Source organism: Trachinotus anak, unplaced genomic scaffold (assembly GCF_046630095.1).
Source record: "Trachinotus anak isolate AG129_WGS33_773 ecotype Australia unplaced genomic scaffold, CSIRO_AGI_Tana_v1 ptg000013l, whole genome shotgun sequence".
Taxonomy (NCBI): domain Eukaryota; kingdom Metazoa; phylum Chordata; class Actinopteri; order Carangiformes; family Carangidae; genus Trachinotus; species Trachinotus anak.
The window spans coordinates 9345538-9372662 of record NW_027273864.1 but is presented as its reverse complement, the minus strand read 5'-3'; the positions used below and the strand labels follow the sequence as shown (position 1 = coordinate 9372662).

At 41.0% G+C, this 27125-nt stretch overlaps 2 protein-coding genes across 3 annotated transcripts in view; both read right to left on the bottom strand.

Annotated features, from left to right (window-relative positions):
* Nucleotides 1-12244, bottom strand: part of prickle2b (prickle homolog 2b) — a 92201-nt gene extending 79957 nt beyond the window's left edge. Inside the window, exons 1-2 of one of the 2 annotated variants that reach the window (XM_071494014.1) lie at nucleotides 11670-12244; nucleotides 11150-11350 (exon numbers count right to left, since the gene is read on the bottom strand). In XM_071494014.1, coding sequence (XP_071350115.1) covers nucleotides 11150-11304 — 155 coding nt within the window. In that variant the 5' untranslated portion in view covers nucleotides 11305-11350; nucleotides 11670-12244. The remainder of the gene's footprint in view (nucleotides 1-11149; nucleotides 11351-11669) is intronic. The other variant, XM_071494015.1, reaches the window with a different exon arrangement.
* A 5288-nt stretch (nucleotides 12245-17532) lies between these two features.
* adamts9 (ADAM metallopeptidase with thrombospondin type 1 motif, 9) overlaps nucleotides 17533-27125 on the bottom strand; it is a 44084-nt gene continuing 34491 nt past the window's right edge. Inside the window, exons 31-40 of the mRNA XM_071494257.1 lie at nucleotides 26386-26556; nucleotides 25958-26152; nucleotides 25273-25402; nucleotides 24739-24833; nucleotides 24055-24149; nucleotides 23759-23892; nucleotides 23225-23316; nucleotides 22287-22391; nucleotides 20921-21029; nucleotides 17533-20209 (exon numbers count right to left, since the gene is read on the bottom strand). Coding sequence (XP_071350358.1) covers nucleotides 20940-21029; nucleotides 22287-22391; nucleotides 23225-23316; nucleotides 23759-23892; nucleotides 24055-24149; nucleotides 24739-24833; nucleotides 25273-25402; nucleotides 25958-26152; nucleotides 26386-26556 — 1107 coding nt within the window. The 3' untranslated portion in view covers nucleotides 17533-20209; nucleotides 20921-20939. The remainder of the gene's footprint in view (nucleotides 20210-20920; nucleotides 21030-22286; nucleotides 22392-23224; nucleotides 23317-23758; nucleotides 23893-24054; nucleotides 24150-24738; nucleotides 24834-25272; nucleotides 25403-25957; nucleotides 26153-26385; nucleotides 26557-27125) is intronic.

Below are 27125 nucleotides of genomic sequence, written 5' to 3'. Positions count from 1 at the left end.
CAGAACCACCACGACACCTCACCCACACCTCCGATGACGACAAATCACACAGAGACAGACAGACGGGGGGGAGGAAGACAGAAAAATATGAAGAAAGACAGGAGGAGCATACAAAGGTCAAAGCTGTGATGATATGTTGTTATAGAATAAAGAGTTTAAATGGTTAAAGAAAGACAAGCAAAAACCAATACACACACACTGCATTTTGTTTTCCACCTAACACATTTGGTCTTGTGTTTTCTCCTCACTCCTGTTCGACGGAGTGGCTGTCTGGACCCTTCCTTTAATATTAGACAGCAGCAGTCAATTCTCCCAAGTCAATGTGCTACTTAAGCCAACCAATAATCAGCGGGCTGGCTGAATCAATAAACCAATCAAATAATTTAACACTGCAGAGTCATCAAGCTCCTCTTTTGCAGTTTGGGCAAATGAGGCTTCGGGTTCCACTGGGATTTCGAGTCTGTGATGAAAATAGGACACGTCATTAAAGTAATGGGAAAGTCAAATAGTGACTGTCAGCATCTCCTTAACTTATGAGATGAACCCAATAAACAACGTGATGATCTCTCTCCAGTGTCATACAGCACTGGAGGTCTGAGCATTTGACCATTGTTCAGGTCTATCAGGTATTCCAGTTGCGTCAGCCCATAATACAAGGATGACAAGCAGGATGATGCGCTACTTTGCTGTTGTGCGATGCTGACCTCTACTGGCGGCTACAGCCATAAAGAAGGGCACCCTTTCCCCAAAATCACCACCACTGAGAAATTCTTCCAAACACATGAAATCCACCCAGGAATCTGTGTTCAAACCTTGATGCTGGTACAGCTCTGATCAAGGATTTTCTCCTCCACACACACACACACACACACACACACACACACACACACACACACACACACACACACACACACACACACACACACACACACACACACACACACACACACACACACACACACACACACACCCTGGATGGGAACAGGTGGCTGGACAGAGAGACCAAGGAGGATAAAATAAGAGGAAGAGAGAATCAAAGAGATCTTTGAAGTGGTGCACTGCTTCGACCTTCGGGGTGTCTTTAAACTGGTTAGATGAGGAGATGCATGGATGGATGGAGGCAGCGAGGAAGGGGGGGGGGGGGGGGGGGGGGTGGGCAGGGATGAAGGTTCAGTGAGAAGAAATGGACACGGAGATACAGAGAAAATACAAAGAGAATAACAAGAAATATTTAATTAACTTTATCCATCAATCGCTCTTTCATTTTTCCATTGCTGAATTGATTTGTCAGTTAACTGACAGCTAGATAATTTATCACTCACAATTCTTAATTTTGTTTACCACTGTAAATTATATAAAACCGAATCTTTGGTGCAAATTGAAGACTTAACGCTTTCAGACACTGTGACCAGCTATTTTTTGGTTGTTGTGTTTTTTTCTTTTTTGTTCACTGACATTTTATAGACTAAAATCTTAATTGATAATTAAAATAACTATTAGTTGCAGCCCTACATCCATCTCCTCCAATTTTACACCTACACTTCTACCAACGGACAAACATGCAACATCTCCTGAACCAGGCCAAACCCACTTGTTCATAAAGCCCCTGAGGAAATCAGAGTTTGATGTGAGAGAGGCTTTAATGATTCCAAGACAAATCTAATCCACTAAGTGTTTTCAAGCAACCCAGGATTTGGTATGCAGCTGTTCAGCTGCTGAGAGCTTGTGCACCTAGTGGGAGACCACGGAGCTCACACAATGGGATGTGAAGGAGAGCTCTCTGAATGAGAATGAAGGTGAGCAGATGTGTGCTCGAGAAAAAAAAAAAAAAAAAATTTAAAACTGCTTCTTACCAGTCATAATGTGTTTCACACCTTGCTTAGTCACTGTGTGTGTATGTGGGTTGACAGAGATAAAAAAAAGGTGGTGCAGTGATAGTGTGTGTTACCTCTGATTGCAACATATGCTTTAGGGAACATACAGTAAATAAACGTCTAAACTATAGAATTAATCAAAAATATGCTTTTGTTCAAAGCACAAACAGCGAAATTCATTTGTAACTTCACAGGGCAATGACATCAGCTAGCTCAACACAGAAGCTGCACATCCAGCAGCCAAAGTGAATGGAGTGGGAGAAACGGTCAGGATGACATGAATTAACTCTCTAACCGGGGTGGGCGGGTTGAAATTGTAGGCCCGAGCACTGTAAATGCTAACTTGCTGGGCGTATGACAGCGGTGAGCCTGCCTCTCTTTATTTTCAGTGACAGTTCAAAGGCAGCTTAGCACGCTAAGCCTTCATTAAGGCATGGATCAGCAGCAGGGCAAAAAATCGGGGTGAATTAGCATCGCGAGCGCACAAGTCACAGAGAATTACAGAGGTTTGCTAATGTGAGACGGGTGAAATCCAGCTACAAATGGTACAAGGCTACAAGCATGCTGTGTTTGTTTATAGCAACAGCCGAGCACGCAACAGTTGTGCAAAATAGTTGGCGTTTAAATTGAGATTTTGATCATTTTTACACTTAATTTCAGTTATGTTGCATGGTGTTCAAAAATACAGCACAGCCCTTTCTTCCTCTTTGCCTCTTCCACCATCACTAATACCTCTCATCCATGCTAAAGGGCTGGAAAATACACAAACAGTTGTTCAAGCATGAAAGGAAAATCCATATCAAATGATGCATACCTTATTTTTGAAGTTTGAATGGTTTTAAGTAATTGAGAGATAATGGACTGATTTTATAGACAGTACGAGAGACAATAAAATTCCTTGTTGAATGTTTCTCCATGAATGACAATGTATTAAAACACACACAAACACACACACCTAGAAACACACACACACACCATCCTCTGTGAGGGACTAAAATGACTTTTCTGATGCCTATCGCTCTTAATCCAAATGCATGAGCATCTGTTAGAGATGACCTTGATAAGAGAAGCAGAGAAATGACTGAAGATGTGGATCAGAGTAAAGCTACTGGCTTTATAAACATTACACAGCTGCTCTATACAATAAATCTCTATTGAGTATATGTGGGGTTTTGTTGTAGTTTAAGTACAGTGATGCACTTTGTGCAGATAGATGAGATGTTTTTTACTATTAGGGACTGAAATGTGGATTATTTTATCAGTTGGCTGCTTGATAGCATAAGAAGAGTCATACATGCTCAGTATGGTTTATCCATTTCTACACTGGAAAAAAATCAGAAAAATGTCTGTGTTGACAAACAGGGGGTGGGCCTTCATGAATGCCAATTTAGCTATTTATTCACTTTGACATTTCTCCCTCCTTCTTTCATATACTACTGTGATTGTTGAGCTGTTACCATGAAAAATCAAATCAAATTAAATTTCTGGTCTCCTGTGCAGCAGCTGATGTTGGACCTGGGGATAACTGGGGGGACCTTTATTAAAGTAGATCTATTAAAAAAAAAAAAAAAAAAAAAAAAAAAAAAAGATAGTGGTAGAGGAGATTATTCAAAATCTGTGGGATCTGGGAAAGAAAAGCAGTTTGGTGAATTGGCAGGCTTATTATAATAAAGAAACCTGCTTATAAGATCAAAAGAAAAAAACAAACAGTATAACATTCATGATGTCTCACTTCAAATGCCAAGTCTCCTCTCTTCAATGCTGACTGAAAATCTAGTGTCTATACACGGGATAAGTCATAATACCAAGTGGAGATGATACTGGAGAGAGAACAGGCAAATACAAAGACAAAACAGCTAAAAACATAACTGTCAGAGTCCAAAAGACACCAGTAATTATACTGCTGTGCCAACACAGTGACTTTTAAATAGCTCTGCTTGAATAGTACTAAAAAAGTCATAGTGGTAAGGGTGAAATCAACAGCAGCAGCAGCTGCTAGTTTTAACCTGAGGGTTAAATTATAAACCTGGTCAATAAACCTATATTATGCTGCTGTGTGGAGTACATAGGCTGTCAAACACGTCATGCAATACTAATGATGCAGGAGCTACAGCAAGTTACAAAAGCAATTACAAGCATTGAGCACTAGAGCAACCCAACACCTCACCGGATCTCCTGTTACACATCCAGAACCCACCTGGTGGATGAGATGACACCACCTGCTGCTGTGCCTTATAGCTCACTTCTTACACATCCATCTTTCCTTTAGACATGAAGCTGACACCATTACTCTGTTGGGAAGTGCACTACACACAATCATTTTAGTACATGCAAATTTGTCAGGATACACAAACAGAAACACAGTCAAACACATGCGCGCTCTCTTTGTGTCTGGCTCCAGCATCAGCATCACACAAGCATAATTACAAGCTGCATCTACACCAGATGAGATGGATCATTTCCTCTCTACTGATAGGGTGTACAAATACACAGGCAGCCAATAAAACATTCTGCACAATGCAGCTCTATCGCGCTAAATCAAACAGAGGAGGCAAAAAATATTCTGCCTGAAAAAGCAATAAATTGGGTTGTTATCAGTGCTTGAACATGCATTCAGAATGTCTAATAAAATGATACCGAGGAATCACAGTGTATTCTCTTGCTAAGGGCACTGAAAAAACTGTGTCAAAATTACAAATCAGGCAATATGTCTGGATTGTGTGCTCGCTTTCCAAATATTTTTTTTTTTTTTTTTTTTTTTTTTACCTTTTCTCATTATTAAAACCCCCACATGGAGAGAGGAAATGAAGAATAATACAGGAATTCAGCCGTGATCTTTTCTCTATCTGTGACCTCTGTGTGTGTTTTTGTGTCACATCAGTCAGTCTCCTGCATTTTGATGCTGGGATTTCATTGGAATTCAGCAGCTGAGCGACAGGCCCCTCAGGATCTCAGCCAGCCTCAGTGCGTAGACCATCTTTGTTGCTGTGACCACCATGCATAATCCGCACAGAGTCCGAATCATTACAGTCAAATCAAATTTGTCTTGTGTATTTGTCTCTGTGTAGTGTGGGGTGATTCGGGTAGAATGAGATGAGGGAAATACAAGGAGAAGTAGCAAATGGGAAAATGGGAAGAAGGGGAAGAGACAAGGAGAACAGAAGGTGAGAGGAAAACAACAGCAGAAAGTGAAATGAGAGAGATGGGAAGGGACAAGTTCAGCCCAACACTGTCTGAGAACCCAAAGGTCAAACTATGATTAATTTCAGGGCTTCACAGCTCCCCTGGTTCGCATTATCTGTGAACATCACTCATATATCACATGTCCCTGCAGCTCTGTCAAAATATTACCCTTTCAAAATAAATCTCCTCTAAATGACATAGACAAACCACACTATTTACACAATAAAAAGTGCAGCTTAGCAAGTCATTTTCCCACTGACCCATATGAGTGCTACTGCACCAAAACAAGCCCAGGGAGGGAAAGAAGACAGCAGGACAGGGAGTGTTTTCCTCCTTGGAAACTGTCGAGCAAGGAGGTTTACCATCTCCATGCCATTACCCAGACACAGCTTTAATGATAAATCTGCTAAAGTCTCTATTGTGTTACCCTGACCACCAATGGCTTCTTCTTTCTTTCTCCCCCCTCACTTCAAGTCCTCTTCTTCTCTGCCCAAATAGCCAGCACCCATTCATATGCCTGGTCGCCCTGACAGTTTTATTTGCCAGGCCGTCTTGTTAACACAGTGAATAGTGGGGCCTGCCTGTGTTATGCAGATCAGACTGGGTTACTGAGGGGACAGACGTCAGCAAGCCATTCAAGGCCGGGTTAAAACTCAACCCCGATCCCTCTTGTTCTACTGCAGGCAACCATGCTCCTTTTTTCCTCCTCTTCTACCCCCTCACCACTGCTGCTTTTAGCCAGCTAAAGTTTCAGCTAAGCCCCTGTTGCATACAAGTACCGGCTTTGTCCAGCTCTGGCAAAACCTGAGCTAAACCTGCTGCCTTAAAAGAAGTGTTATGTTGCGCTCTTGGCCGGAGGAAATGAAGAAATAGTAAATGCCAACACCTCATGGCATAAATCCTCCATTCTAGTCTGATTCATGTCTGAACTGATCTAACCCCACACAGCAGGTCAAGTGTAACCTTTAAAGCGCAGCTCTAAAACACACATGCATCACGAAGAGGAGGATCATGTGATCAGGATCAGATAGCACATTCACACTCAGGGCACATGTTAATAAGCCTGGTAATGAGTCTCATTAGCACAAAGAAAATCAATCAAGCCAAAGGCAAGCATTAATAATTCAGACAGAGCATGTTGTGCAAGGAGAATCTACTCCTATACCTAACCTGCCCACAGCAGTCAACTCAGCTTACTGGGTTACACACAAGCAGCCAGGTAACGAGGCTCTTCTTTCATCCATCCGTTCTCTACCCACATCAAGGTAGCAGAGGCAACAGGGTGAGGAGAGCAAGCCCTTTTCGACAGCAATTTCCATTTCAGATGAGCTCAGAGGAGAATGGTGTCCTACCAGACTTTCAACCAAGTCATGCGACTCCCATTTCAGAAAGGTAGTGGCCAGTGGACGACCATCGAGATGCATGACCATGAAGTGGTTTCTTTCAATTTAAAGAAGCAGCCATTCTACAGCAAATTTCTGTCGCACAGGACCTGGCTGGATAACATGTATAGAAACAGAAATTCAGCTCCTGTAATCTGTAGCCACATTACAGTTTCTGTAATCACATTCTTGTAGCAAGAAGCAGTGTTGCTCATGAACAGAGCTCACGCTCCAGAAGGTGGCAATAATGCACCAAAAAGCTGTTTGTCAACCGCCAAAAGGCATCAAAAGAAGAACTGTGTTTACAGCAGCACCCAGCATGTCCAACTTTTTTTTTTTCATAAAGCACAACAACTCAAAACAGATGAGTTTACAAACATTTACTCACATTGGTTTTTCTCAGCTTTTAAACAGTAATCTCTGTCAGTGACCATAAACAGTCATTCATTTAGTTTGGGAAGTGGCAGTGACTGTGCCGAGGATGGACGGTAAGGAGGAGGTTCTACTGAAAGCTCTTTTAAAAAAAAAACTGAAGAAATGAATGTGAACTAGTTCGTTTTAATCTGTGGGAACCGAGCTTTGACCTAGTTTGCACAACAGAGGTCACAAAGAAGGATTTTTTTGTATGTGCTTTTTTTGCTGGACTACAACAGTATGGCCAACCCTATAGATGTGAATGTCTGTGGAGGGATGAAGTTAGACCACTGGTTGCAATTTCTAATTGATTTTGCGTGAATAGTTTCTATCACGTCATCAGGGGGGCATTTAAAGGCAGTGTTGCCAACTTAGCAACTTTTTCACTATATGTTTACTGACTTTCCAAACCCCATTAGTGGCTTTCCCTCTCTATACTGATCGCAAGGCAGCTGATCTAAATAAGCTTCTAACTGTCTCTCTGATTGATCATTTAACAAGTAAATATAGCTCAAATCACAGCACAGCCTTTGTCTTTAACTCATGTGCATGGTGATTTAGTCAGACTTTGATTATAAAATCAGGATTTTAGCAGCGCAGAGCAGCAGCTTGGAAGAGACTGTTGTTTCACATGTGGTCTAAATGAGCTGCGTTTCAGTCACTATTTCACACTTGTGCTGTTGTCTGACAACAAATGTAACAAGAGGAACATGTAAATGAAAACAGCTTTACTGGGAATTCGGCTGTCTTACTGTGATACTGTGTATGTGAGCACAGAGAGAAGGAGAGAAGCAAACAGATAAACGGCTGAAACCAGCCGACACTAGGCAGAATGCAAATGGAACACAGCCCTGCCATATACTAGGTTTTGACCTGGTCTTGTTTGTATTTTTAAGTTTGCAGACATTGGGATTCATCATTTACATTGGAGTCAAACAACATATACAGAAAATTCTTGAGGGTAATGTTTTGGTAGGCCTGGGTGATTTTTAATACCCAGCACTAGACTGGCTCCTCTGTTCACTGTGAATGGGAAATGCTTCAACACACTCAGTCAACTTACTATAAAAGACCAGCCTGAAACCCCCCCCAGGAGATTAGCTTAGTGGAAACATCTTATAGAGACGTAATATGGAAGAAGAAAAGCAGAAAAAAAACACTGCCAGTGCTATCCATCTACTGAATATTTAGAGCATCATCAATATTTCAGTGAATTCTGAGACAAACACGTTACACGTGTGGAAAATGGTACTGTGTGAAGTGTAGCCTTTCCCCATTCACTGTAACATATTAATTCTTATGAGAGCTCAACTCTCCTGGCTGTGACTGAGACCCCCTAAACAACACGTCTGCCAACTTCCATGAACTACATGTGTAAAAATATTTATGGTGGTCTGAAACTAAAAAATTTTAAAAAATCACACAAAGTAAAAACTTTACAGGAAAATGAGTCCCAAGATTAATCAAGTAAATTATATTTCTGTTACACATAAGTATGTTTATGTTTTCTTGAGTTTCTTTTCTTACTTTTCTTGTGAAATGCTTGATAAGGTTTCAAAAAACCCTTCAAAATAATACAATCAGAGAAAGAATGTCCACTCTGCGGACATAATCTGTGGTAAGGGCACAAAAGTAGACACTGATTGCTTTTAAGGAGTCACAAGTGAAAAAGGCCAAGCCGAAGAGTGCACAGTCATGCTAGCAGCACTGTGAGGCTGCACTTTGGCACAGCAGTGCTTCCAGTTAGATGATAACTCTTAACGGTGTAAAATGAGCCCAATGACAAGCAGCAAGCAACTGAAAAAGGTACTTTAACCCATTGCCTGTGGTCTTGTTATAAATCACAAAAATATTGGTCTGACATATGTGAAATGGAAAAAATATTTGGCAGAGATTTAGAAATGGATCCAATGTGTTTGATTTTGGGCCCTCCAAGCAGACACCTGACTACAGTAGCTTGCAAAAGGTTATATAATATCCTTACCTTTATTGCTAGGAAAAATATACTGTTACAGTGGACTAGTGATAAGGGCCCTTCTGTTAAGGGTTGGTGTGACGTTGCATTAGAGCTGGTTCCTCTGGAATATCTTTCGAATATTTTACAAAATAAAATGGACCAGGAAATATTTTGGACCTGACTTCTTCTCCATTATTGTACAAGGAATCTCTTGAATTTGGACTTTTGTGAACTGTGATCTGCTGGTAAAGTGGACTGTTCTCAGCGGCCTCCTGTGTATGTCTACCTGAGCTGTGTTGTTTTTTGGTTTTTTTTTTGTTTTTTTGCTTTTTTTGTGTGTGTTGTTTCTGTTGGCATTGTTCATGTGTCTGTAGAAAAAAAGAAAAAACATTTTGGAAAAAAAGAAACAACAACAACAAAAAAAAAACTATGTAAAATGAGCCCAATGACAAGCAGTAGGTATAATATTTACCATGTTCACCGTCTTTGTTTAGTATGTTAGGATGCTAACAGTTGTTAATTAGCACTACTGGGGAGTATTTCATGGCAACCCATCAAGTAGTTGTTGAGATATTTCAGTTTGGATCAACAGCTATTTCCACTGCTGTAGAGCCGCGCTGATAGACTGGCTAAAGATCCTGCTGCTGATTTGGTGACTGCCACCGCCACAGGAACTGTTTTGCTTTAGCAAGAGCACAGCAGACAAACAGCATCTGGTATGTGGAGACAGTATGTAGCGAGCACCTGCCCCTTCATCTCCCTATCGCTAACCTCAAGGTCGCTTCAAGTCCACCACATTACTAACATACCTTAAAAAAGTAGCATGAAAACGCTTTTATTTTTGCCTGAGAAGGACCCAGAGATTCTTTGTGAAACTGGCAGATTTCCTCCTTAGGAACAAAGACTGGCCGGAGCAATAAAACAGGCTTTTGCCTCCACACACAGTCGGGCTCCTTTGCTCTGTGTCCACTGACGATGTTTTATTCCAGTTTGCTGGACAGGAAAAAGTTGACTTTTTATTGTGAGACTGCAAAGACGGGCAATTAAAGGCTGCATTCCTGAGCCCGTGGTTGCCCCTGCACTAGTTTACAGCAAAAGAGGCTGGATGGTCTTTACGGTACAGACCCTCCCCTTCTATTGTGGATCCCTGTCAGAGGAGAAAAAGGTTTGATAAGCGCATTGGCTGCCATGTTAACTTTGAATGAGCTGGCTCCAACCTGGTGGACTTTTCTGTTGCCAAAATACTGGAGTTTTATGTGATTTTTTTTCTGTTTATGGGGAAAACCACTTTCAGGAATAATTGTGGTGTACTGCAGAGTGAAGTCACACCCTTACAGATGGTGCAGGTGTAAATAAAATCAATTAGGTGAATTAAACTGTTACTTTTTCTTCACAATGTACAGTTTAAATGGAGGTTTTAATGTTGGACCTTTCCTCCCCAACCAATCCTCTATGGACCGAGTCAAGCAGCTTATTGTGCTGCACGATTACAATGTAGGATTTGTGATCAGTGCATAATGTGCCTAAGGGTTTTGTTGTTTCCACAAACTGAGCTTCAGCAGCCACTAAACAGTAAAGAGACAGTGGTGTGACAGCTCACAACATCTCCATTAAGTCAGTGCTGCCAATAGTGTGGCTTTGTTACTGAGCGATAGGTGGTTGAAAGAACCAGCTGACACTAATAAACTAACAGCGTTCGGTGCTTTCCTTATATGTGATGCCTTGTGCATTGCATTCCTCAAACAGAGTTGCACACATTAGTCACACTCTTTCACGCACTAACTCAAACCACCTGTACTTCATAGCAGGAACACTTCTTTTTTTTTTACAATACACATTTTCTTTCACAACATAAGCAATTTTACATCCTCCCACTTGTGACAGAGTGACTGCAGGAGCCGCAGGCGTGAATCCTCCCTGCTGTATGAAAGGTCTTTACACTAAAAACTATTATCTTAGAGCACACTGGGGCAGAACAATGGTTCCTTCACGGTAGTGCGCATGGCTGCTTCTATTCAACTTACCAAGGCTCTGAAAGGTTTCCTCCTGAATGCTACTCTACTTGAAGAAGGAACCTCAGACTTGCTTTTTATATTGTATATCACAATGCAGAGCGGTTACTTTGCCAAATTTCTAGTGGTTTAATCAGCTGGTGACATGACACTATTACAGGGCAGCAAATAATTAATGGTTTCAACTCTGTAAATAAGCATCAGACCGCAACAAGGTCTTGATAGTGACCCCTCTCCCATCTATAGGGTGGAAACATTTGCACATGGGAAGGCGACTGTGCGGGCATCAGTGTGAGTTTGCTTGATGGAGTGAAACGATGATGTTACCTCCATTTGTGAAGAGCAAAGCCAGGACACTGTTCTCCACAGGTGATGCAGGGCTGTCCTCTCTGTGGCTCATCCGCAGGGTTCAGCTTGGGACACACACAAACAGAAGATGATGGACCACAGCCTGCAGTGGCAGATACAGTACTTTTGTCCATTCAGACACACACTGGCTGGAGTCTCAGCGGCTCACTGGTTCTCCCTCTGTTGGTGACATCACCTACATAGTAACCCTACACAAGATGTTGTTACAATCTTAGTTTTCAAAGCAAGTGAGGACCACTGGCTGAAACAGAGAAAACATGTACAGTTTTCTGTCATCACCCTGGCTGTGCTGCTAATGAAGCATGTGTCGGTGCGTTATCATAACAGAGAAGATGTAACATGATGCTCTTAGCAACAGGAAAAACCTGACAACACACGAGGACCGGTCGCGTCTGTATCGTTTAATTTCAGCGCAAAAACAAGTGGAGACGCGCTCTTTGGAAACCGCCGCACCTACAACTTTGTCTTGCCCACTTACCGATCTGCTGGAGTTTCTCCTCTTAGAGCTGCGACTGAACATGACAGGCTGATCCCAGGACGGCAGAGGCACAGTCGTCTATCACCGACACAAACGACGAACAGAGGAAACTTGAGATGAGTGCGCGTTGGTTAAAAATCCCTCAAGACTTTTCCAAACGCACGGAGGCTGCGGTCCTATCCTATTAACCTCCTCCATTAATCAATGGAGCTGCGCTTTTCCGGATCGCAGCTCCACCCTGTTTCCTCACAGCCAATGGAAGACCAGGAAAAAAGACTTTTAAAAAAGGAAAAACTATAATTATGCTTGGATGAAACCGGTGGCGCAGTGGTAAATGACGGTGTGGATGAGTTCTGACGTCCAGTCTGAGAATATCCGAAGGCAAATAACAGACCCTGTAATCACTGTGGAAATAAATGTTTTAAGTGTCTATTCTCCTTCAAACACCCTGCCTCCTCAACTTGCACCACTTTCGTAATTTTCCACTGTGAGCTGCAAGATGTTCTCTGTCAAAAGGTTCATAACAGCTTGAAAATGCAGATGCACTGAAAAATACTTTCGCACTTGAGTCACAACACAGCATAATGAGACCTTGACTCAGGGACAAGAGTATTCTTTCTCTCTGTTCCCACACTCAGCTCAGAGACATCCATCCCCCTGTACCTTCGCTCTCTTTGAGCGTCTCTTAAATCTCATTTGTTCAGAAAAGATTCATTCTCCATCTCAGCAGAGACATCCGCCCTGTGCCCCACGGGGTGTTTCTCTCCCCTGTGGTCTGACAGAGTTGACTCTCTCCGGAAAGTGCACACTGTTTATCACCAGAGAAAAGGCTTTTGAGCATCACTGACACAGCCTCAACGTGAGAGTGCTCTGACTCACGGGCACATTTCACCAAGATGTTCTCATACCATATTATTACTACTAGAAAGGCATTCCGCTCAAGGCTTTCTTCTGTACCCATTATGCAGCTCTATCAGCCTCTCTAAAGTTCAGGCATTCAACAGCGTGAGATGGTTGTCATGCACAAATGTGGGTGGTATTTAAGATTTCTCTCAGGTGAACGCAGACTGTTTTCCTTTTCTTTCCTGCTTTAAATGGAAGAGGCTCTACGTTTGTATGGATGATGACCCACACCTCTGAAACAGCTTCAGTCATGAAGGTTTCTGAGTAACTAAGAGTTTGAGTTGTGCTCTGTGGGTCTGAAGAATAAATGTATTTAAACAGTACCTCCCACCTATATTGCGAAGACACTGCTGTGATTTCAGTATGTTTCTGACAAAACTAAACTGAACTAAACAAAAGCAGGGCTGATTAAGGGTTGAAATCAGAAATTCTGGTTGAAATTAACCATAGAATAATAAACACAGAGTGTCTGGTGTTAGTAGTGTAGGTTAATGCACCAATAAACTCATTAGCCACACTGACATGTTCCTTTAACACCATGATTATGGGCACTATAGTTCATTTTGAGTCCCACATACAGCGCCCTGCTGCCATTAATACTCACTAGAGCACTAAATGTATCCATGGCTGAAATTAGTCCCCAACAAATTCCCCCCTGTTAGAGTGATACTCGCTAAAAGCAGTGTCTCAGCCATTTAAAAAATGAAATTACATATTTGTGACGTATTTTAAGATTTACATTTACTTCAGTAGGAACTAATGGGAGCCACAGACAGTGTAGGGAAGTCAGAAACTATTAAAAGATGGTTCAATTTCATTTGTTCAATTACGAAAAGTACAGAATAATGCTAGCCCTAACATTTAAGATCTACTCGAAATATTTTTCAAAGGGTTGGTTGCAAAAATAATTGGCAAGTACTGTAATGACATTATTAGTAGTAATATGAACATTAGTAGTAGAAATGGTGGTTGTTGTAGTTGTGGCACTTACAGCTCAAAAACTTTTACCAGTCAATCCGTGTGAGCACAATTAAAGTCCCTGTGTAGTTTTTTTTCTTTTATAATTTTCTCCACTGTCCTCTCAAAAGTTTTCACAGGCATGGGATTTTTCTTTGCTCTTTCATTCTCTATCATTCATCATTTGTCTGTAAGAAAGAAAGAAAGGCAGCAGAGTATGTGTTGCTGTGTCAGAACAAGAAAGAGAAAGAAACAGAGAGCCTGTGAGAAGGGCTCCGCTTTGCCTCAAGGACAGACTGGTTAAACTCGAGACACTCAAGTTGCACCAGTGGATAAAGAGGAATAAAAAAGCATTCTTGTCACACATCAGCGCTCTGTACAGAAAAACAGTCCCAATCCCTTCCCACCCTCAGATAAACACAAACTGTATCTGGGCATCCAAACTATTTGTGTGTGCACGCGGGCCTGAGGCTTTCTCACTGCTAAGCCTCAGTTCAAAGTCAACCTAGATTACCTTGAGGAATGATGATGATAATGATGGTAGGGGGAGCTGACCCTGGGGACGCACGGCTTTAAAACTCCCCTCATTAAGTGTTAAGTAAAGTGTCTAAACACTGTTGGCAGAATTGAACATAGCTTGCATGCTATTTCAAGGAGCAATGCAAAAAATAGTTGGAAGCCTTGAATAGCTCCTTTTTTGGTTGTAGAGTGCAGTCAAAATGGTACAGTGAGTGTTGGTGTAATGAGCTGATATTGGGCTTTTTTTTTTTTTTTTTACTGCAGCCATTGTGGAAAAAAACAGTCTCGAGTAAAGCTCGATCCAGGATTTTTAATGCTGTGCATTTTATGTCGAATTATCTCAAATATCTTGCCCATGAACTTTCGACCTGCAGAGGTCTAGCAGGGCTGATTTGGGTTCAATGAACAGTTGCTTGCAAGGTGGACATGACGTTCAGAAGTGTTGGGAATGTCTAGTACGGCCTGAAGCCTACAGCTGCTTAGGCAATTTATCATAATCCTTCTGGGAAAGTCTCAGAATAACCTGCATAATGGTACTCACCATAATACTGACATGGAGGTACACAGAGTAGTTGGCCCCTGTTGATTTGTTTGAGTATATTTTTTAATGGTATTTGTCACAGAAATTATATTCATCATTTTCCTCACAATGGAAAAAACTGAAATCCTCCATATCAGTTTGCAGAGCTATTGTTTGCAGAACTGGTGTCAGATATTCCCTGTTCTCTGTCCACACCCACCACTCTCTGTAAGCCTCTTGCACCATTAGAAGCACATAATTCTCCCTTCCTGTCCTTCACTCAGTAATAACAGTGCCTATATTCTCTCTACTAGGGACACATAGCAGTGTGGTTTTAGACCGCACTGAGAGTGGAGGTGTTGGCAGTGCTTGGCAGCATTTAGCTGCAAAGTGCTGCTGATCACTGTTAAGGACCCACACAACCACAGTAAAAACTGCAAGTCCAGGAAGAATACCAACGAGGACGCTGCTTTGATTGCACTGCAGCAGCTTGAGGCAAAACTCTTTCCTTACACTGCTCCTATAAAAACCACAAATTTACTAATTTATCCAGTGCTACAGACTGAGTCGATCTTGGCGAGACGTAATCGCATGTGTGTGCCTATGTATGGAAGCAAATAAAGGCCATAAAGATTAGAATTTTACAACCAACTGAATGTTGAAGTACTGTAAAATAACTACGAGATCCAGATCTAATACATAGCATTTTACAATTAAATAAAGAATAATAATCATTATGAAATCAGGATTTCATGACAAAAATATATATATATATATTTGAAATAATATATTTCAAAATATTATTACATATAATATTAAAAGATATTTTCACATAATTATGATTTGATTATTGATTTCACAATTATGAGATTAGGTGTTTTTTCCTTTGCTGAAGGCAGTGCATTTCTGTATTGTTGAAATTAGAATTCTACTGAAATTTAAAGCAGGAAAGTTTTACACCTCTCCTCCTCCTCCTCCTCTCCTCCCCCTCTTCACATTAAAGAGTTTCGAAATCGAGATGTAACATTCAGATCTGAACATCTGGGATGTGAAGGATAATCAGTCGAGTTTGAATGCAGTCAAGAACTCTGCAGAAGAGTCTGAAGTATTCAGCAATTTCACATTTGTAAGATTCAAATCTTTATGGCCATCACTTGCTTCCATACCTGTGCATTTCGTACAATAAAAACTCTACTATTTGCATGAAATACTGACAGACAAACTAATTCATGCAAATTAAAATATAATTTCAAAGTCTCACTTTAGGACACTTACCTCTAAGGTGTCATGTATAGTTGTCGTATGTTTCTACCACCTGCCCAGCCTGTGTGCATGTGCTAGTGACTGGTGTCAGACACAGACACATGCACAACAGCTCCCGGGCTCTGTGGGGTTTGAAAACACTCAGCAATTCACACATATGTATACACACATCATACAGATGCAAAAATACACAATAAAGGTGCAAAGGTCCATCAGATACATTTATTACTTACATATGCTCACTTCTCTAGTAGTGGCTGTGACATATTATCTCTTGTAATGCAACAAAATTCCTGCAATAGTTCTTTCAAACTGTGGTTCGGTGGAGTTCTCATGCAGAGTCAGCTTTGGGCTTTGCTTTCTGCTTTGATCAGATATGCTGGTGAAAACCTGGAGTGTGAGGGGTAGACACAGTCTCACAGCTAGAAGTGACTTGTCTTTGTAATATTAAACCCACATCCAGCATGCTTGGAAGAATTTATCATAACTTTGATGCAACTATTTATGAGCAGCGGGGCAGAGCTCTTTAGATTACATTTTGGATCCATCTGCTCAGGAAAGATTTCCCTCCAAGTCTGTCAGTTCTTTTTCAGGAATATCTGATGTAATTTAAACCTGCTGACACGCTGCTGTCATCTGTCCACTCAATAGAGGAGATATTTCACGGCTTTCGTGTGAGTGCGAGAATGAAAAAGTTAGAGTTTTTCTACAAACTGACCCCTGGGATGTTTGCAAATCTACTTCTGAATCACCATCTTAAGTTTAGACAAACCCTCTGGAGCTGTTGAAAGCTCCTGCCTCACCAACCCCCCTTCCCTCTCTTTCCTTTTCACACTTGTGCTTATCCCCCATGTAACAGCCACTTTTTAAACAGCAGCTTACTCAAACTGTTGACAGACATTTGAGGAGTCGATCCTATTGCTGTACGGTTCACCTGAGATTAGAAAAATAACATGAAACACAGATCCTGTAAGCTCGGGTAAGTCAGTCAGCACTACTTAAGTGTGTAGTCAATTCCAAGGTTTGGAACAAGTTTATAGATGTACCACCGATAACGATCATTCCCTGCTTTTTTCCTCTGCTGAAATCTGCTCAGCAGGGAGTTATATTTATTTAGGAGGACCAGTGCTGACACCTGGTAGATGGCCTGATAATTCACTATTATGAGCACAGACAGAGACTAGATTAGTTCTATAAAACACATCTGTCAGGTCATAAGCCAGACTGTTATAAAAGCAGAAGGTGTGTAGTTATAATTAAAGGGCCAGTGTGTAGGATTTAGCTGGATATATTGGCAGAAATGGGATATAATATTCATAATTATGTTTTTATTAGTGTATAATCATTTGTAACTAAGAACAGTTGTGTTTTATCTCAGAATGATCCCCTCATATCTACAATGGGCCTTTCACATTTTTATGTAACCTGATGGGCCCCCTACACCCTTTCAAAAGGCAGGGGTTAGGGGAGGGGTATTTAGTTGCTTGCAATCTACAACAACATCACTAGATGCCACTAAATCCTACACACTGGTACTTTAAGTGGAAGCTATATAAAGTGAGGATTTTATAGTTTGAACCTTAACCAGATTATCATGTATTCATTTTTTACAGCTGCTGTTACGGTTGAATGATACTGTATATCAAGGACAAACTGGGCTTCAAATGATATATTGGAGTGAGGAGCAGACAGGTGAGCACGGCATGTGTCAGGCATTTTATTTCCTTCTTATTATTGCCTTGTCAGATCTCATACATAAATCATGCTTTTCATATGGCAGCACCAAAATCTGCGTATACAATTGATGCAAATATGACATAGATATAAATAAATGTATTCACAAAACAGGAAATGATGCCAGATGGTTCATTTTATAGAAATGCGTGGAAATTCATAGTCTTTTATGGTCAAAGCCTATTTTAAATAAATATTGCATATAAAATAAAGCATATGTAAAGACACTTGACATAGTGAAATTTCAATAATACATGTTCAGTTGCCTGATAAACATGTCACAAATAAGTAAAATAAGGTAAATTCACTTAAATATCATAGTAATCCCTTCATTTGCTGTATGACACCTGAGAACACTGTGGACTGAACTATATTCTGACATTCACAATAAGTGAAGTGCATTTTTCATTTGTGACTGTCAGTAAGACACAAAATGTTTACCTCCCCATGCTTTTGGAAATCATTTCATACTGGTTTAGTTGCAGATTAAAACTGTGAAATTCCCTTTGGCTGAAGTGTGCACATTATCACGTAAGACACTGAAATAGCACCTTACAAAACAGCTTATATAACCAAACACGGGTTCTTAATCAGTTGTACATATCGTATGTACTCTAAATATCTACTGTGCTCGTAAAGGTTTAACAAATGTAAAGAATAATTTCTTTAAAATCTTCTTCTAACATTTCTCATTTCTTCATGTGTTTTTGACAAAAAAAAAAAACTCAACTCACAAAACTGCATAACACTGGTTAAAGAGATACAAAAGCATACATATACACAAAATTAAAAGTACCCTGATATTGTCACAAAGAACAAGAATATTATTATGTACAGTTTGGACAGACTCTTAATAAACAAAGATGAAGAGGAGAATGTGAGGTACAGGAGGCAATGGTTTACAGGCAGAAATCACGCTGCGGGGGCTGAGAGCTCAGCAGTTTGAGAGGTGTCTCCAGGGCCGGACCGGTGCATTATATCTCTGGAGTATCTGCTGGAATTTTACTGGCCTGAGGTGAAGTCTCCGTTTTCCGAATGCTTTCAAGTTGCTCCAGATAAGATAACCTGTCTGCTCGGTAAAAGCTAAAAGGCTAATAGCTCTCCCTGGTCACTGCACACTACCTGAGAGATATACAGAGGAATTTGGGTCTCACAGATGTCTGGCAGCACAATCTCTCCGGTTCTTGTAACCTACAACCTTCTCCTTGCGAGCCAGTGATATGTGCGTGTGTGTGTGTGTGTGTGCATTTGTTTGTTATGCATCAGTACATTTGTGTATGGATAAACTTCCTCCTTAAATCTAGGCTGTAAATTCCAACCCTACAACCAATTCTTGGCACACACACACAAACACATATTCTTATATCCTCTGTCTTCCTACTGCACTGATGTTGAGATTTCGGCAAAACTGAAACATGTTTCAACTGATATGATGCTGATGTATGGATCATATTTTACTGAAAATACTGTTTAGAGAGCAGAGTGTCATTCACTGGTAAAAAACAATTTCACCTTATAATTTCTGCTAAATTAAATGAAAGTGAACTGACTTTGGAGTGACATTCAATAAACCTGAACCTTCAAATTACACTATCTGTATGGGTGTATTTTACAAATGCAGGTGTGGTTGTCAAGGAAGAAACACCTGGCTTTCTCCTGCAGTGTGTGATTGTGGCAGCTAACCCAGGTACACCGCAGTTAATGAGATTGTACGACAATTCATGTGTCTACACTCTCTTCTCTCCCATCCAGCTGGTTGAGGATCTGCAGCTGCAGTTAACATCTGGAGAGACGCAGACAAAGCATCCTCAACACAACCCAGTGGGGTTTTGACTGTGATTGGCTACAAATACAACACCTCAGAAGTAAACTGAGATTAGAGGTATGCAGGTGGCACTGGTTACTGCAGACACACACTGGATTCCATATCTGGACTCAAAGGATGGATGAATTTACAGCAACAGTTGCCCACAGCTTATGAAAGCCCACTTGTAACTGGAAGGATCTCTGGACTGGCAACATCTGACTAGGTAATACATTCAAAGTAAAAAAAAAAACCACTTAACTGAACCAAAAAAGTCTTTAAAAAGAGAACACAGTGTAGTACAGGAATCTGTGCATACGTCCAGAAATCTTGCCTGAAGTGATAACTGATTGGAGAACTGATAGGAGACACCTCACAGGATATAGGACTGCCGACCATCACAGCTATAACATCACTGGATTAAACACAATTAACTGAATTGGTCCAAAAAGGAACATATGGCTGTAACACATATACTGTGGTGTAATGACAGCACTACAATGTCCAAATGGCAAATATACAAAATGGAAGGCACATTCTGGCAAAAAAAAAAAAAAGAAAATCAGATAAATGGCAACTGTGCGGTGTGTGCTATTGACAACAAAACAGTTAAATTACATTACAATATAAAAATAAATGGCGAGTACAATAAATAAGACATTTTTATCCTGATATGTACAGTACTTACACCACACAAATTTACATTATACACACGTGGGAGTAAAAGAGTTCATGTGAGGGATGGATTTGAGCTCTAAGTTGGCTGTAGCACCAAAGAGGAGGGATGTGTTAACACGATGAGCACCTGAAGAAGACTGCCAAGTTGAATGGGAATATATGCTGGAAAAAAAAACAACATTAGGACAGTTACTCTTTAAAAGCTCATGTACCTGGTCAGGAAGAATTTGAAATAAATAAATATGTTCAGTTGACTGCTGTTTCTGGGAGAAACCCAGTCAGTCATTTTTAAACATATGGGCTCTGTCTTACACTTGGCACAAAGCAGCATGAAGCGAAATGCAAGTGTCTTTGACATTTTCCTGTCCAGCGCCCACATTGTTTTAATAGCAAACAGACTCTTGGGGTGCACTGAGCTTCTGCATGCGTGTGCTGCTACTGGGATCTGTTCACATTATGTAAATCAACTCACCACAAATAGAATCTCATTCTGTGTGAAATACTGCGCCATTATAATAGCAATCTGCCAAGTAGCAAACGCACCTTGCCTTTAAAGGGAATAGGAGATGGCACTCTGATTGGTTTACTGCATGTTAAGCCCAAAACAATATTAAGAGACTAAATACAAGCCTTTTGAAACATGCACCTGGTGCTGTGACCATTTAGCGAAAGCAGACTTGGACAGGCCCTAAATGCTCTTGGGCCATACGCTTTGGACTGGTAAAACACACAGTTAAATTAGTGACAGTTACAGTTTTGAAGTAAGTTTTGAGTTTTTAATTTTGGTGGTGGGGTTAAACTCTGAATTATAGATTGTGCCTTTTTCAATTGAAATACAAGTATTGTTTATTGTATTCAGAAAGGATCACAAACCTGTTGGATGGTCTTAGGTCTATTCCAGTGTTACAAGGAGACTGGAGCCAGAGGACGGTGTACATTTACCACAGTAGCCTCCACATATTCCTGACACTCTGCTACCATCCTGTGGACACAAGAGGAACAACAAGAGTTACATGCAATTGTGCTGTTGTGGCCTTGGTAAGTTTTATAATACAGAGATGCAGATTTTACAGAGAAGATTTTGTCAGGATCACAGCATGCTTGATTTTTTATTTATCTATTTTTCTTTGGTATTCTGATGAAGAAACCTTTTTTGAAGCATTTTTTGCTCCTTTCACGAATCTGGCCTGTCAGTGTAAAACACATGTCAGTTTCAAGGATCTGTAGAGAAAAAAGCCTGGGTTATGCTACTTTGAGTACTCTTGTACCTTGAAAGGAATCTGAGGCAGGGTGGTTTTTCTTTTTAAAAAGGCACACAAAGACTGAGGCCCGCCAGGCAGGTTGTCATCAGGTACGAAATGGGTAATCACTCTCAGCAACAAGCAGAGAAATACAAGATAATTCAGTACTAGCACTCCGCTGGCACTATTTACATGCAGAATAATGGGCAGTTTCATATAAACATAAAGAAACAAAAAGGAAATTGTATCAGACGAGCAAACGAAAGCACTATCCCACGACATGAAAGCCACAGCGTGCAGTGAGTGGTGTGTCTGATTTCCTCTGGAGTGCTCTCCCCATCCCACTGTCACAACCTGGCTTCATTTAAACTGCCTGGAGTGCCCAGAATGGGCTGGCTGGCTATGGATATCAGACTGTGAACACTTTTTGGCATCTTCTCTGCCTCCTGTTTTCGCCTTGCCAAAAAGCACTCTCCAGCTTGATCTCCATTTCAAAAGCAGAGAGTTGGGGAGGGGGGGGCACACTTGAGAGAGCAGCTGCCCAATAAAGGTCCTTTCTCTGTAAGTTTATGAGGAGAAGTAGAGCTGGGAATACAGAACCCACTTGGGACCATGCCCACTTGGAGCTGTGGAGCCAAGAGGACATGCAGAGAGGGGAAAGAGTGAAGTGAGGGAATGAATATAAGAGTAACAGGACAGAATAGAGACGATGAGGCAGCAGCAGAAAACAGGTATAACAGAAGAGTGCAATATAAAAGAAGATCACCAAATAATTCTAAAATAGGGATGTTACCATTAATCTCAATATCACCTTGAAATATTAAACTATCTTGGTGCCCAGTACCTCACCAAACATCATCACGGTTCAGAGATGAAGTACTCATTTTTTCATGTTTTTAAATGGTTTTAAAAATCCAAAGTTCTTAAGACTGCAGAGTCAACAATTGCTGTTATTTTGAGTGTTTTCCCAGCATATACATGTCATGAGTTGCTAGTACCTGTGATTTTCGTACATCAGCCACTGCATAGTTGCCCTGGGAGATCCACGAGGCGTCCTCAGCCACCTTAAGACCTGTTCCTGAGAGGTTGATCCTGAACCGGCCCTGGGAGAAGGAATATACATAAGAAATCACATAGATATGTATTTAAAGATGCATTAGAAATGACAAAAGCAATGCTTCAATAAAGAGCCTTTTAAGTGTCTGATTCACCATGAACAGCAGAAAGAAGGACATGAAGCATTAAAGGATCTAGGGAAGGGAATAAAGTCAATTGAAATATTTCTTTCAGAGCGTTTTCAAAGCACAGTAAGAGCAAAATGAATTACAGGCAGCAGGAGATTAACACAAAATTATTAATTGTAACTAATACAATTTGTTAGTGAGGATGCTCCTAAAGTGTGTTTATTAAGAATGCAAATAATTATTGAAAATAATGTTGAATCCACTGTCAGATTTGTGATTTTAATGTTTCTTTAACTTTTGATTAGCTTGGTGGAATTTGTTATCTCAGTAGCACCCAGACCATACATGTCAAAGAAGACATGGGACTGACCTAAGTGCTGGATGTTTCAAGAATAATAATCAATTAAAGTCAATTAAGAGCAAGCAAAGTGTGGTATTATGGGAACTCGACATGGCACATATTCAAACAAGAGACATTAACTGGTTCTAAAGGGATGGATGGTAAAAAAAAAAAAGCGCATACATTTTGACTTGTTATACTGCAGCAGGAAAAGCACAGGTATAATCGATAACGCTAGGAACAACTGACATTGTTCCGTTTTGCTCAATGGCACGTCTTACTAGGACACTTAAAAGAACTAAGCCATCATTACTGTTATTAGTGATACATGTGCCTTTCCTGCTATGACATGTCTGCAGTCTGCTAGGGAAAAGGTTACTGTCATAAAATGAACAGCTGTTGTCATTCTCACCTGCGGACAATGGGCGGCGCTGTAGCAGTCTCCAGCCGTGGCGAATGGAACGCTTTTGCCTTCACGAGTGGAGGCAAACTGCCAGTCTGTAGCTAATAAGATAAAACAACAAAGCCATCAAGAATGATGTAGAAACAATTCTGGAAAATTAACGTCTTGAAATTTGCTGCCCAAAGTCCTCAGATGAACTTATACTAAGCATAAAGATAGCTTACATCCGCCACAATGACCACTTCTTATGTTAGTTAACCTCCACTAAATCTGGCCTTAGTTTTAGGAGCAGTCTAATGGTAATATCAGTGTAATTCCATCTACTTAGAGCAGTTTCACTTAATCCCCTCAAGCCTTGTAATTGTGAGCTGCTTAAATAAACCTTGAAGACATCTTGATCCCATTAACCCTCATGAGCACGGACATAATTAAATTGCAAAGGAAGTGGAGAGTAATGTAAAGTTAACATTGGCACGGGATGCTATCGCATGTGTGTGCGTTTGTGTGTGTCATCTGTTGTCTGCATGTGTATGGGCCACTTACTGATGATGTTCATCTTGCTAATGTCCAGACGGACTTTGGAGAAGGTGGTGATGCCAGCAGTGGTGTAGTCTCTCCGACAGTCACAGTCTTCTTTTCTGGAGCCATTAGCTGGGCACTGGGTGGGGTCATTTAGCCTGGGAAACACACACACACACACACACACACACACAAGATACCATAGTTCAACTTTACACTTCCATGGAATTTCTTCATTTACAGAACAAACACTGCCCAGAGTCGCTTGGATTTTTGCGATCAAACGAGCTGTTCTCATTGTTATCCTGTAAGCTGTTTACCTGAAGCCAAAGATCTCAGAAAAATTCTCCCCTTCTCCCATCATCAAGGTGATGTACTCCTGTGGACTCTCTGTCTGCATTCCTGCACAGTAGACCTGAGGAGAAAAAGGCAGAGGAGGAGTAACGGAGGAAGTAGAGGCGGGAGACCAGACGGAGCAGGAGTGGGGAAGCAAGGGTGAGGGAAAGAGATGGAGGAGAGAAAAAAATAGAAAAAGCAGAGTGGAAGTGCATATTAGGAAAGAAAGAGCAATAATGGTGTTGAGGGGGTAAGGAAAGGGAGTGGAATAAAATATGTTATAATGGCAATTACAAGCCCTAAAACAAAACACAGATGCTAGTGCAAAAATCCCCAAAAATGACCTGAGTGGGCCAGTTCTTCAAAGTCATTTTAACAGCAGTCAAAGAATTTCCACTGACTGTGCTTTATGAGATGTGCTGCATCTGTTTGCAACCTTGTCCACCATGCCACAGTGCCGACAGTACGCCTCAACACAGGCGAGCAGGGATGAATTTTAAGCTCTTTGTAATGTATAGTCACACAAACACTGCAGGAAAACATCCTGTCAAGTCATTTCAAATGTCAAGAGAGAAAGCGCGAAGACCTGTCCATCTCCACTGATCGACACAACCTGTTATGGCCTCATAAACTGTGCTTTGTGAAGTAAGAAGATCACGTAATCTTACCTTGAGTGCTTTTCCCTGAATATTGAGGAAGTGTTCGCTGTCTGGGAGGGGGCCGTTTGCGCTCTGTACCTCCTGACAGCTGGAAGGCAAATAGCCTTGAAGAAACAGAAAAAGTAGACATAAGTACACCAGTGTATTATGAAAACACAGAAGAGGCACTCAGACTGTACACACCGACACCCACACACACACACACACACACACACACACACACACACACATATGCACACATGCACACACAAATTTCAGCAGTTAAGTCAAGTGTGGCAAATCGCTGCATCGAATCAAAGAAAACGAAAAGCCACTCACTCTTTGATGTCCCATCCTACCGTAGGGAAGTAAATACACTGAGCAGTAAATCTTTGATGTTTGCCTAGGATCATAAATATTTCACTAAAGGCCGAATCTCAGAGATGACTGGATCAAGTCGAGCAATATCTGATAGTGGAATTTGAGATGCGTTCAGCTGGCCTGTGCGTAACCCTGGTAGCCTTGACCTCTGTTACAGAGCAGTGGTTTTCTCGCAGAACTCACAGCTTGGGTTTCTGCAGACTTGTCTGGCTTCTGGCTTGGCGTCGAAAGAACACCTATTGCTTTCCTGGCCATCTGCTGACACACACTGCACCGACCTCTCCATTACTCCATCATCACAGCTCGCTGAACACTGGAGGGGAGGAAGAAAACCGTGAGAATGTCAAAACAAAACTTGTGGATGACAGTCAGCAATTTTCATCTTCAAAGTGGCCATTTCAAGAAATTCTACATCAATGTACATTTTTGGTTTTGACCCAGGTTGAAGGTACAGAGATTTTAATGTTGTGTAAACTAGCCTCATCTACGCAAAACCATGAAACCTCGTGTAAAAATGCTGTGTGTAAATAAATTAAATTAAAATCCACAGTTGTGCTTCATTAAAGACTGTTGTAACCATATAAGCAATTGCTGTTCACTGCTTTACTACATTATACCAACGTAAATTTGAATATTGATGAAAAATAAGTCTTTCAATTAGTCTCAAAAACTAAAGGTTAGTGAAATTTGTATTTACTTCGATTACAATGGGTTCTTGATAAATCACATCTCTTCTTTTTTTTAAAAACAAAACAAAAAAAACAAATAAAGTTTATTTTAGGAAACTAAGACTACAAACATTCATGTCCCATCTTGCTGAAATTCTGATAAATGAATGCACAACATTTTAAAACACGGACTCACTCACCGGTCCCCAGATTCCAACCCTCCACTCCTGTGGCCCCGGGCATGGGTCCAGATTACAAGGCATGTAGCTCTCAGGAGGGGTCCCAGGGCAGTTGGACAGAGACTGATGGCCGTACTCATAGTTGTCAGTCTCCACATGCACCTCGCTGCAGGAGATCAGACGATGGCGGTAGCCCTGGCCACAGCTGGCTGAGCACTGGAGGAGAGAATAGATCACTGGCATGAACAGTATTCCTCACAGGAAACATAGGTGATTTCTGTCATTTCCACATCACTGGATTCAAAGATAGTTATTTACATCAATAGTTTTGAAGAATAAAGTTTTGCTTTTTTAATGCTACCTGATTTTGCTTTTTTTTTAAAATTATAATCTCAAAGACTTTTGAGGGACTACATCAGGTAATGACACAGAGTCTCTTTGGCTCTCACCTCAGTCCATTCCCCTGTGATCCAGATGTATTCACAGGCATGGGTGTTGCAGCTCTCTATGTCTGGAGGTCTGATCTGGTTGACACAGTACATCTCATGGACCTCCTGCTGGTTGTGGTCCACACACTGCAAGGCTCGTCGTCTGTGGCCCGATCCACACGACTTACTACACTGTAGTGGAGACAAGACAGAGACTGGTGTTTTACAAAGATGCCAGATCATAAAGTGGCATTAGGTGAAAGATAACATCATTCCAATATTACAGATGGAATGTAATCGGTTAAAAGACGATTGGTTCCTTTGATCAAAGTGGACCCAGTTATTATGTATGCACAGGATACTTCCTTAATCATGAATGAAAAGTATCAGTGCAGTGCCACAGCGTCTGAGATTTGAGCCTTCTTGCTAAAGCAGGACCTTCACCACATTGGGCGATGGAGGAAAGATGACAAAACAGTAGATGAGACAAGAGCGCTGTGTTGCTTAGGAGAAGAACCTGAGCTGAGGACATGGCCCTGTCATGAGAGGTTGCTTTCAACTAATTAATGAGCTACTTTCCCTGTGCCAGACACCCACAATCTTGTTGTTTTATCAATAGAAGAGACCAAAATATAAACACTATATTTGTTACACAGAGCTCCTTGTGGAAGAAGCCCAACAACCTGGGCCCTAGACTAATATTTCTTTCACTGACAAGAGCAGAATTTATGGGTGAAGGGGTTGGAGGTTGCCACCAATAT